Consider the following 12,976-nt stretch of genomic DNA (forward strand, 5'->3'; position numbering starts at 1 on the left):
TTCCAGGTTGTAGCTATTAAGAATAAAGCTGTTGTAAACATTTGTGTACAGGTGTGTGTGTGTGTGTGTGTGTGTATGTAGGTAAGTTTTCATTTATCTTGTATAGATGTCCAGCATATGGTTGCTGGGTCCTGTGGTTGTTACATGTGTACTTTATTTATTTATTTTTTTTTTTTTTGAGACAGAGTCACACTCTGTCACCCAGGCTGGAGTGCAGTGGTGCGATCTCAGCTCACTGCAAACTCCGCCTCCAGGGTTCACGCCATTCTCCTGCCTCAGCCTCCTGAGTAGCTGGGACTACAGGCGCCCGCCACCACACCCAGCTAATTTTTTGTCTTTTTAGTAGAGATGGGATTTCACTGTGTTAGCCAGGATAGTCTTGATCTCCTGACCTCGTGATTCGCCCGCCTTGGCCTCCCAAAGTGCTGGGATTACAGGCGTGAGCCACCGTGCCGGCCACTTGTGTAATTTAAGAAATGGCCAAAGATGCTATCATTTTACATTCCCACAAGCAATGTATGAAAACTCTCCACACTCACCAGCATTTGATATTATCACAACTTTGAATTTTAGATGTGCAGTAAGATCTCATGGTGGTTTTAATTTGCATTTCCCTAATGGCTAATAGTATTGAACATCTTTTCATGTGCTTGTTTGCCATGTGTATATCCTCTTCCATGAAATATTTTTTCATTTCTTTTGTCCATTTTCTAATTCCGTTGGTTGGTTAACTGTTGAGCTTTGAGAGTTGTTTTTGTTTTTGTTCTTTAATTCTAGATATTAGTACTTTCTTGGATGTGTGGTTTGTGATTTTTTTTTTTTTTTTTTTTTTTTTTTAGTCTCTAGCTTCTCTTTTTATCTTCTTTACGTGGGTGTTCACAGAGCAAAATAGTTTTTTATTTTGATGAGGTCTAGTTTACTATTTCTTTTACGGATCATGCCTTTATGGTCAAGTTTAAGAACTCTTTGCCTAGCCCCAGATCCCAAGGAATTATCTCGTATGGTTTTTCCTAAAAGTTTATAGTTTCACACTTATTTTGAATTAAAAATTTTTTTAAGGTGTGAGGCTTAAGTCAGGGTTAATATTTTTGTCTTTCAATATCTATCTGGTCCAGCACTGTATGCTGAAAAGTTCATTGACGTCCTCCGTTTAACTGCTTTTGCACCTTTGTAGAAAATCAGTTGGATATATTTGTGTAGGTTTATTTTGGGTTCTCTGTTCTTTTCAGTGTGTATATTCTTCCACCGATATCACACAATGTTTATTACTGTAGCTATGTAATATATCTTAAAATTGGCTAGATTTATTCTTTCCACTTTGTTCTTCATTTTCAGAATTGTTTTAACTATTCTACTTACTTTGCCTTTCCATATAAATTTTAGAATAATCCTTTCTGTCTCTGCAAAATATATTGCTGGGATTTTGATAGGAATTGCATTAAACCTGCATATCAATACGAGGAGAATCAACATCTTTACCAAGTTGAGTCTGCCAACCTATGAACACAATATGCCCCTCCATTTTTTTTCTTTTTTAAACTAGAAACAGGGTCTTGCTCTGTCACTGAGGCTGGAGTGCAGTGGTACAATCATAGTTCACTGCAGCCTTGAACTCCTGGGCACAAGCGGTCCTCCTGCCTCTGCCTCCCAGGCAACTAGGACAGTAAACACCTGCCACCATACCTGGCTAATTTTTAAATTTTCTGTAGAAGCTGAGTCTCACTATGTATGGTCTTGACCTCTGGGCTCAAGCAGTCCTCCCTCCTTGGCCTCCCAAAGCGTTGGGATTACTTGAGCCATTGTCCACCATTGTTTGTTTGTTTGTTTTGAGGCAGGGTCTATCTCTGTCTCCCTGGCTGGAGTGCAGTGGCACAGTCTCCATTTACTGCCTGAGCTAAGAGATCTTCCTACTTCACCCTCCCCAATAGCTGGAACTACAGGCATATACCACCATGCCCAGCTAAATTTTTTTTGTTTTTCTTATAGAGATGAGGTTTCGCCATTTTGCCCAGGGTAATTTCAAACTTCTGGGCTCAAGCATTCCACTTGCCCCAGCCTCCCAAAGTGCTGGGATTACAGGCGTGAGCCACCACACCCAGCTGTTGTTTGTATTTTTAATTTCAGTGTTTACGTGTTCATTGCTCGTATGTAGAAATACAATTGATTTTTATGTTGTATTCTGTGACCTTGTTGAACTCACTTAATAGATCTGGAAAGTTTGGTATATTCCTTGGAATTTTTAAATCATGTTTTCTGCAAATACGGGATTATTTTATTTCTTTTTTTTATTTTATTTTTTATTTTTGAGATGGAGTCTCCCTCTGTCGCCAGGCTGGAGTGCAGTGACACGATCTTGGCTCACGGCAACCTCCGCCTCCCGGGTTCAAGCGATTCCCCTGCCTCAGCCTCCCGAGTAGCTGGGACTGCAGGCGTGCGCCACACCCAGCTAATTTTTGTGTTTTTAGTAGAGACGGGGTTTCACCATGTAAGCCAGGATGGTCTCAATCTCTTGACCTCGTGATCCGCCCACCTCGGCCTACCATAGTGCTGGGATTACAGGAGTGAGCCACCGCACCCAGCCAGGATTGTTTTCTTTCTTTTGCGTCTATATGCCTTTTACTTTATTTTCTTGCCTTATTTTACTGGCTAGAACTTCCTATGTTGAATAATACTGGTGAGAATGGACACCATTTTCTTGTTCTCAATCTAGGGAAACATAGTATTCAGACTTTCACCACTAGAATGTTAACTTTAGGCTTTTATTTTTCTGAGTGTTTTTACTGTAAATGGATGCTGAATTTTGTCAAATTTTTATCTGCATTGAATAATATAATCATTGATTTGTCTTCATTAGCCTATTAGTATGGTTTATATTGATAGATTTTCAAATACAGAACCGGCCTTGTATCCCTAGAGTGAAGTCTGGTAGTATAGTCAATTCTAGTTGGTAATATTTTGATAAGAATTTTTGCATCTGAAGTCATTGAGAATATGGGCCTGCAGTTTCTTTTCTTCTCCTTCTTTTTTTTTTTTAATGCTGTCTTGTCTGGTTTTCTTATCAGGTAATTTTGTAATTAGCTTCGTAAAGTGAATTGAGAGTGTATCCCATCTGTTTTTTGGAGAGATTATGTAAAATTGGTGTTAGTTCTTCTTTAGGCATGTGGAATAATTCTCTAGTTAAACCATCCAAACCCTGAAGGGAAGTTTTAAAATTATAAATATAATCATCTTAATAGTTACAGACTTACTCAAATTAGGTATTTCATAATGAGGTGTGATAGTTCTTGCTTTTTGAGGCAGTGGTCCATTTCATCTAAATTGTCAAATTTATGTGTATAGAATTGTTTGTAGTTTTCCCTTGTTCTTTTGATGTCTGCAAAGTCTGTAGTGATAGTACCTTTTTCATTTCTAATATTATAATTTCTGCACTTTCTCTCTTTTTTTTTTTTTTTTGGCCAGTCTTGTGTTAATTTTACTGATTTTTCTTTTTTTTTGAAGAACTGGGTTTTTGTTTCATTAATTTTCTCTACTTTTTTGTTTTTAGTTTCATTGATTTCTGTTTATTAATTCCTCCTGCTTGTTTTCGATTTGTTTTGCTTTTTATGTTGTAGGCTGTCGAAGCTGGGAGTTTTGATTATTGGTTTGACTTTCTCTCTTTCCTAATGTTTGCATTAGGTGCTTTAAATTTCTCAGCACTGCTTGACCTCTTTTCTGCACTACTCTCCTTCAGCATCTGATGTGATGCAATTTCCTTTTCTCACCAGTTAATAGTTAATAAGGCAATCAGTACACTTTGTTGTTTTTTTGTTTTTATTTTTCTTGAGATGGAGTCTTGTTCTGTCACCCAGTCTGGAGTGCAGTGACGTGATCTCGGTTCACTGCAGCCTCCCCCTCCCAGGTTCAAGTGATTCTCTGCCTCAGCCTCCTGAATAGCTGGGATTACAGGTGCACACCACCACACCCGGCTATTTTTTTGTATTTTTAGTAGAGATGAGGCTTCACCATGTTGGCCAGACTGGTCTGGAACTCCTGGCCTCAAGTGAACCACCGGCCTCGGCCTCCCAAAGTGCTGGGATTATAGGTGTGAGCCACTGTACCCGGCCCACTTACTCTGTATTTCACATACATGTTTTGTCTTCCTCTTGAATTTTGTGTCTACATTGTCAGGGCATGTAGCAGTTAAATACTGTATTTTATCCCTTATAACAGTGGTCCCCAACCTTTATGGCACCAGGGACCATTTTCGTGGAAGACAGTTTTTCCATGAATGGCTGGTGGGGGAGGATGGTTTTGGGATGAAACTGTTGCACCACAGATCATCAGGCATTCGTTAGATTCTCGTAAGGAGCACCCAACCTAGATCCCTCACGTGCTCAGTTCACAACAAGGTTTGTGTTCCTATGAGAATCTAATGCCAACCCTGATCTGACAGGAGATGGAGCTGAGGCCCTAATGCTCACTTCCTGCTGCTGTGCAGCCCAGCTCCTAGTAGGCCATGGACTGGCACCAGTTCGCGGCCCAGGGATTGGGGATCCCTACCTTAGTTCTACAGGTAAATAAATTCAGTGCTCACAGTCACCTTGTATCAGTGTCTCTCCAGTTATTTTGGTTGTGTGGTGACCGTTCTCTATTAAATTCTTCAGGAAGTGCTCGTATAAACAGTAGTCCTTGAGTTGTGTTCATAACAGTTATTTTGCCACTTGTATGCTTTAAATTTAGTGGCTTTGACTGGATATAAAGTCCTTGATTCACATTTTCAATATTTTTTGCCTGATGTCCAGATGCATTTTTCTTTTATTTTCTTTTTGGAAGTCCGTTAATTTTACTTGTATATGTCTCAGTGTTGGTTTTTCTGGATGGATTCCTCCGGTACTTGGGTGTACTTTCAGTATTTCAGTTCAAGTCTTCAAATTTCAGGAAGTTTTTCTTGATTTATAGTTTTAAGTATTTGCTCTGTTTCATTGCTTCGGTTTTCTTACTTCAGGACTCTTTATTATATGAATTTGGAATCTAAGTGCCTTTATTGTCACTTCCTGCTAATTTTCACCTTCATTTCTGATTACAGTTTTTTTCTTTACATAGTCTATGTTTCTCTTAAGCATCATCTGTTGCATACTGGCTCTTACGATTGCTCTTGGCTAGGTTCCTTTCTGAAATAATTTTTTCCTTTATTTCTAATCCTTTTTTGATTGCTAGGACCTCATTTCTGAGTTTTTCTAATTCTGACTGATAATGTTCTTTCACATTTTCTATCATTTTCTAGGATACTTTTGATCAGTTTTGTGTGTATGTCTTTTCAGTAGGCTTTCAATAGCATCACTCTGTTTCCTATTCTCTCATTTCTGATAGCATGGGCTTCAATGCCAATCCTTTCCTGTCCATTTTTTGATAGATTTTCCTGAACTTTTAAGAGCAAGAAGTGGGTCCGGATAGTCTTTCTAGTTTCACCACTCAAGATCTTTTTCTTCTGTTGTATGTTACAAGATGATTTTTTTTTTTTTTTAAACGGGAGTGGCATTGGCATCCTATTTTCTGAGGTCTGGCTCTGTTCATTGTAGGACATTGTCCAGAAAGAGGACTTTAGTTCTTTGATTTTGAGTCTAGTTCCATCATACTTTACAATGTTGGTGTGTGCAAAAGATCCCTTCCATTTGCAACTGTTCTCAAGTTGCCTTTCCAAAGTCTCTAGTCATTCATGATTTGGGAGTTTTCTTATTCTCAGGGTCTTCAATTACTCCATAACTTCTGCCCTTCCATTTTCTTCTGCATATATGATGGTACCATATGAGTCCTGTAGCTGGTGATTTAACCAGACCCTGCTTGTATTTGAGAATTTGTTGGAATACTTTGTCTCCCAACCTTGTAGGTGTTGTTTGTTTGCTTGTTTTGGGGACAGGGTCTGTATCACCCAGGCTGGAGTGTAGTGGTGTGATCATGGCTCACTGCAGCCTTGACCTCCTGGGCTCAAGCCATTTTCTTGCCTCAGCTTCCTGAAGAACTGGGACCACAGGTGCACACCACCACATCTGGCTAATTTTTAATTTTTTTGTAGAGACAGAGTCTTACTGTGTTGCACAGGCTGGTCTCAAATTTCTGGGCTCAAGCAATACTCCTGCCTCAGCCTCCCAAAGTTCTGGGATTACAGGCGTGAGCCATTGTGCCTGGCCCTCTTGTAGGTTTTGTCTGTGGAGTTTGAGTTTGGCTATTCTGATGACATTTTTTTGGGTGGGGCAGGGGATGCCAAGAGATGAAAAAAATCATTGACACATCTTATTCGAGAGAAAGATAACACAGGTTTTGCATTTTAAAGAGAATCCCCTGACTGCATTGTGGAAAATTGATTCAGGGCATGGAAGAAGATTGGTTAGGCTATTTTAGTAGTCCAGATTAGATGATGGTGCCTTACTCTTAGATAGTGGCGGTGGAGCTGGGAGGTTTGAATCCTGTTTTGGTGACTTGTTTGATTTCAAAGGACTGAAAGAGTGAGTAGACAGGGATAGTCTTCCAGGATTGGTCTCTTGCAACTATTTGGATAGTGGTACAGTTTCCTGGCATTAGTATTGACAGGAGAGGAGATGTGGGGATCTTTTTGGTGAGGGTGTTAGGAAGGGAACAAGCATATTAGTTTTAAGCATACTGAGTTTGAAGCCTTAAAACAATCTCTCTTCCAGACCCTAACATACATATGCACATATTTTAATTCTTTTGGGAGCCTTTTTCTGTCCCTCTGATTATATCTCCTTTTGATATAAAACTTAACATTTACTTTCCTATCTCAAGCTTCATACTTTTTTTTTAGACAGAATCTCACTCTGTTGCCCAGGCTGGAGTACAGTGGCGCACTCTTGGCTCACGGCAACTTCTGCCTCCCCAGGTTCAAGCAATTCTCATGCCTCAGCCTGTTGAGTAGCTGAGAATACAGGTGTGTGCCACCATGCCCGGCTAATTTTGATATTTTTAGTAGAGATGGGGTTTCACCATGTTGGCCAGGCTGGTCTCGAACTCCTGACTTCAGGTGATCTGCCTGCCTCTGCCTCCCAAAGTGCTGGGATTACAGGTGTGAGCCACTGCGCCCGGCCAGCTTAACACATTTTTATCACTCATTATTACTCTCATTTCCACTAGACTAGGTGTTGGCAAACCTTTTTTTTTTTTTTTTTTTTTTGCCAAGGCAGGGTCTCACTCTGTTGCCTAGGCTGAAATGCAGTGGCACCATCATGGCTCCTTGCACCCTTGACTTCCTGTGCTTAAGCAGTCCTCCATCTCAGCTCCCCTGAGTAACTGAAACTGTAGTTGCACACATGAGCACAATGAGATGCTACCTCTACAAAAAATGAAAAATCAGCTGAGTGTGGCTGTGCTTAAGTGATCCTCCTGCCTTGGCCTCCAGAAGTGTTGGGATTACAGGTGTGAACCACTGCACCTAGCCTGCTAACTTTTCCTTAAAAGGACAAATAGTAAATATTTTAGCATTTGAGGGCAAAAAGGCAAAAATAAGAGCATGATGTAGGTACTTAATATCATTTATAATGTAACCACTTAAAAGATGTAAAAACCATTCCTGTTGTGACCTACAAAAACATCCTGCCAGATTTGATACACAGGCTATAGTTTGCCGATCCCTGTGCTAGAATGTGAATTCTGTACTTGCTTCCTAGTTAGCAAATGCATTGCCCGATGTATTTTAAATGTATTGCGTAAATTTTTGTTGAATGGGTGAATGACTTATAGATTAGGAGCTTAAGAGAGAGTGGACTAAAAATAGATACTTGAGAGTGGTCATGAAACAGTAGTTGCAGACATGAGGGTAGTTGAGATCACTTGGGAAGTATATAAGGGAGAATATAAGGGAATCCATCTTTTTCTTTAATTTAAACAAAGAGCATAATAAGTCAAGACTAACTCAGAGGCACTTACATCATTTATAGTAGTCAGTACCTCTTCTTAACTGACCTAAGTGAGTTTGGCCATTTACACTCATGATTCTTTTGGGTGAATAAGTGATCTTTAATTATTAGAGATAGGTGAGGGTAATAGATACTTTCGCCTTTGAAGTTTTGCTATTAATGAGTTATATACACAAGTCTTAGAATTCTACATATATAAACATGTATTAGTAAACAGTCACAAAAGTCACACAGTTTGTTTCATGCGTATAATACTTTTAGACTGGAGATTACCACCTTGTAAGAAAACTTCAGCCCTAAGCAGATACCATAATGTTCTGACTAGGATTAGGTGATACAGTTCTCTAAGAAGAGATGGAACACAGGATCAAGGGGGTTTCTAGACACAGAAACTTCTCTGAAGTTGAGCTGTAGGGCCTGCCAGATTCTTAGACCCCAAACAAGTAAGAATCAAGGTGCCTGCATTTCTAGTCGATCCCTGTATCTTGAATAACAGTTCTACTTTAGCAGTAAAAATCTATTTCCAACTTTCCTTATGTAGATTATCAAACTAGTGTCTATAAATTGAGATGTTCATTTTTGAAGCACTTATTACCTGGGAGCTAACTCCTGTTTAGGTGTGTTTAAAATGTTAAATTAATCACCACTTAAGTGTGGTTTCCTAATTTAGTGTGGTTCTTCAGAATTTAACTCACCAATTCTTTCTATACAGAAATACCTTAGTGTGAATTAAGATGATAGAGCAGAAAATCATATTTTGGAGCACATATGCTGCCTGGGTCTTTTTGTTATGCATCATCTTATAATAATTTATAAATAGCTAAGTGTTGCAAATATTGCAATGAAAATATTTTTCTTTTCAGTTATAGGAACAATTGGAGTAAATACTCATTTAGGTAAAATTTTTAAGTGGTAGAGTTCTAATCTTCCAGTGAATAAAGATAGCTTATAGAGTTATCAAATAACACTTCATTAATGTTGGTATTTGAAGATCGTTCAACATCCATTGTCATTTTTATGAATTTATGCATAAGACATTCTCTCTATTAATAGTACTAAAGTCACAATATAGAAACATACTAAGTATAGAATTAAATTCAACGCTCTTTCTAGTGTTGAACCTTATCAGGGATAATAGTTTTTATCAGTGTATCATTCCATCACATGAAATGAATATGACTAATTTGAGTTTTGGCAGTTTTGTTTATATTTAATATATATCTGTATTTAAGTGTAAGTTTATATCTAGATTATTTCAGTATACTTAGCAAACTTTATAATTTGAATTTTATGAGATTTTTTTCCTTAAGAAGATCACTGTGGTTTTAGAAAGAGATATCACAAAAATTATTAAATAAAATACAGCATACTGAATCTGGCAGTGTATTAAAAGAATAATATACCGTAACCATATAGCCTTTATTCCAAGAATGTAAGGATGTAACCATGCTTATATGTATAATAAAAGAATCCATTATATCAGTATGTGTTGCGGGAAGTCAGGGACCCTGAACAGAGGGACTGGCTGAAGCCATGGCCAAAGAACATAAATTGTGAAGATTTCACAGACATTTATTAGTTCCCCAAATTAATACTTTTATAATTTCTTACACCTGTCTTTACTGCAATCTCTGAACATAAATTGTGAAGATTTCATGGACACTTAACACTTCCCCAATCAATAACCCTTGTGATTTCCTATGCCTGTCTTTACTTTAATCTCTTAATCCCATCATCTTAGTAGGCTGAGGAGTGTGAATGTTGCCTCAGGACCCTGTGATGATTGTGTTAACTGCACAAATTGCTTGTAGAGCATGTGTCTTTGAACAATATGAAATCTGAGCACCTTGAAAAAAGAACAGGATAACAGCAATGTTCAGGGAACAAGGGAGATAACCTTAAATTCTGACTGCTGGTGAGCTGGGCAGAACACAGCTGTATTTCTGTTCTTTCAAAAGCAAATAGGACAAATATTGCTGAATTCTTTTTCTCAGCAAGGAACATCCCTGAGAAAGAGAATGCGCCCCTGAGAGTAGGCCTCTAAAATGGCCGCTTTGGGGATGGGTGTCTTGTACGGTTGAAGACAAAGGGATGAAATAAGCCCCAGTCTCCTGAAGCGCTCCCAGGCTTATTAGGACAAGGAAATTCCCGCCTAATAAATTTTGGTCAGACTGGTTGTCTGCTCTCAAACCCTGTCTCCTGGTAAGATGTTATCAATGACAATGTGTGCCCGAAACTTCATTAGCAAGTTTAATTTTGCCCCGTCCTGTGGTCCTGTGATCTTGCCCTGCCTCCGTTTGCTTTGTGATGTTTTGTTATTACCTTGTGAAGCCTGTGATCTCTGTGATCGACACCCTATTAGTACACTCCCTCCCCTTTTGAAAATCGCTAATAAAAACTTGCTGGTTTTACGGCTCAGGGGGCATCACGGAACCTGCCAACATGTGATGTCTCCCCCGAACACCCAGCTTTAAAATTTCTCTCTCGTACTCTTTCCCTTTATTTCTCAGACCAGCCGACGCTTAGGGAAATAGAAAAGAACCCATGTTGAATATCAGGGGTGGGGTTTTCCCCGATAAGTATGTTAGAGGGAAGATATATATTATTTCAGTGTTTCCTCATAAGGCATACCTCTTAATAAACTCAGAAGGATATCTTACCTTTTGATACAAAACATCTGTCTCAAACTTATTTTTATTTTCATGTTTTTAAGGCCATGCCAATGAATTTACTTTTTAAAAATATGAATCATTAGAGATATAATTCATTGATTGCAGGCATCAGAAACCATCTGTGGCTGACTTAAGCAAAATCATAATTTATTGGAAGAATATAAGGTAGTTCATAAGGTGAGTAGAGAAATGGAAGAACTGGGAATTGAGCGAGTCAAGGATATAGGCATTATTTACTACCTTGTCCAAAATTCTTCCTTTGGAATTTAATGTGCCTTTTTTTCCCTTTCTCCTTAAGATTCAGAGTTATAGAGGAGATAATTCTGTTAGTGTAGTTGAGTCTCGTGACCTATTTAAGCTAGGAGAGAGTGAGCCACTTAGGTCTCATTAAGACTTCAGGATGGGAAGGATATAATTCCCCAAAGATCACTGGGTACAATTAGGGCAGGAAAATGGGTCCTAGGCAGCCAAGTCCCACCTTCTACAAAATTAACCAACAGATATCCAGTAAGATACAGAATTTGGCTTTTTAATGAATTGTAGCTCATCATTTAAAGTATAAGATGTGTCAGTCATTGAGATATTATACATTTCTTCTTTCTTTTTTATTTATTTATTTTTTGAGACAGTCTAGCTCTGTCACCCAAGCTAAAGTGCAGTGGCATGATCTCAGCTTACTTCAACCTCCGTCTCCCAAGTTCAAGCGATTCTTGAGCCTCAGCCTTCAGGAGTAGCTGGGACTACAGGGGCGTGCTACTGCACCCAGCTAATTTTGGTATTTTTAGTAAAGATGAGGTTTTGCCATGTTGGCCCTGGTCTTGAACTCCTGGCCCCAAGTGATCCTCCAGCCTCCTAAGGTGCTGGGATTACAGGTGTGAGCCACTGTGCCCAGCCAAGATTAAATTACTTCTAACTCAAATATCTTGAGTTTTTTTTTTTGGGGGGGAGATGCAGTCTTGCTCTGTCTCCCAGGCCTGGAGTGCACTGGCGCCACCTCGGCTTGCTGCAACCTCTGCCTCCTGGGTTCAAGCAATTCTCCTGCCTCAGCCTCCCAAGTAGCTGGGATTACAGGTGTCTGCCACCACGCCTGGCTCATTTTTTTGTGTTTTTAGTAGAGACTGGGTTTTACCATGTTGGCCAGGCTGGTTTTGAACTCCTGACCTCAAGTGATTTGCCCGCCTCGGCCTCCCAGAGTGCTAGGATTATAGGCGTGAGCCACTGCGCCCAGTTGAGATCTTTATATACTAGCAGTATCCGTATTTGGATACATCTGTAATCTTTATTTTTCTTTTCTAGACAATGCGAAGACATAGAAATGAAGTGACAGTGGAACTGCGGAAGGTAAGGTTGATTTACATTTAAAGAAAAGTAATTAGATTTTTCTGATGTTAAAATTCTGTGTATCTTGAATAATGAAAATACTGTGGCAAATTCGTGGTCATCCCTAAAATCACACATCACTGGATACTTTTTCATGGTCCGTATTCATAATAACTTTCATTTACTGAGGGTAGTAGGCCCTGTGTGAAGCACTTTACCATTACTGAAATTTCATAACATCTGATGAAGTTAGATGCTTTTTCTTTGACATCCTCTTTCTGTGGGCTTCCTCTCCCTTTCCCCGTGTAAAAGTTATACATACTTGTTAAAGATGCTTTAGATAAATAAATAAAAGTAGAAAAACCTTGTATTTTCCCAACTGAAAGCAACTGTTATTAAAATTTATTGTATTTTCTTCCATTGCTTTTGGAGGATCTTAGAGTTACCTTCATCAGATTGTGTTTTCTTTTTTCTTTTTCTTTTTTTGAGACAGCGTTTCACTCTGTGCAGGTTGGAGTGAAGTGGTGTGAAAGTCTTGACTCACTGCGAGCTTGACCTCCCAGGCTCAAGTGGTCCTCCCACCTCAGCCGGCTTGAGTAGCTATGAATAAAGGCACACCACCACACCCAGCTAATTTTGTTTATTTTTTGTAGCGACTAGGTCTCACTGTGTTGCCTAGGCTGACCTTGAATTCCTGGACTCAAACAATTCTCCTGCTGGGATTACAGGCATGAACTACCATGCCTGGCCCAAATTGTGTATTCATGTGAACACATTTTATTTGAAACAAATATTTAAATTGCTAATCAAGAAAATAATAGTGAATTCTCTTTCTATACACGTATCTTTTTTTTTATTCTTTTTTTTTTTTTTTTGAGGCAGGGTCTTGCTCTGTTGGCCAGGCTGAAGTGCAGTGGTGCAATCTTGGCTCACTGCAACCTCTGCCTTCCGGTTCATGCCGTTCTCCTGCCTCCGCCTCCCAAGTAGCTGGGACTATAGGCACCTGCCACTTTGCCCAGCTAATTTGTTGTATTTTTAGTAGAGACTGGGTTTCACCATATTAGCCACAATGGTCTC

At 39.2% G+C, this 12,976-nt stretch overlaps 1 protein-coding gene across 2 annotated transcripts in view; it reads left to right on the forward strand.

The window, feature by feature from the left end:
* The window catches only part of KPNA3 (karyopherin subunit alpha 3), a 97,513-nt gene that overhangs the window by 35,050 nt on the left and 49,487 nt on the right, over positions 1 to 12,976 (forward strand). For both annotated transcript variants that reach the window (XM_010363827.2, XM_030922202.1), the window contains exon 2: positions 11,876 to 11,920. In XM_010363827.2, coding sequence (XP_010362129.1) covers positions 11,876 to 11,920 — 45 coding nt within the window. The remainder of the gene's footprint in view (positions 1 to 11,875; positions 11,921 to 12,976) is intronic.

This window comes from Rhinopithecus roxellana, chromosome 18 (genome assembly GCF_007565055.1).
Source record: "Rhinopithecus roxellana isolate Shanxi Qingling chromosome 18, ASM756505v1, whole genome shotgun sequence".
NCBI classification, from domain to species: Eukaryota; Metazoa; Chordata; class Mammalia; order Primates; family Cercopithecidae; genus Rhinopithecus; species Rhinopithecus roxellana.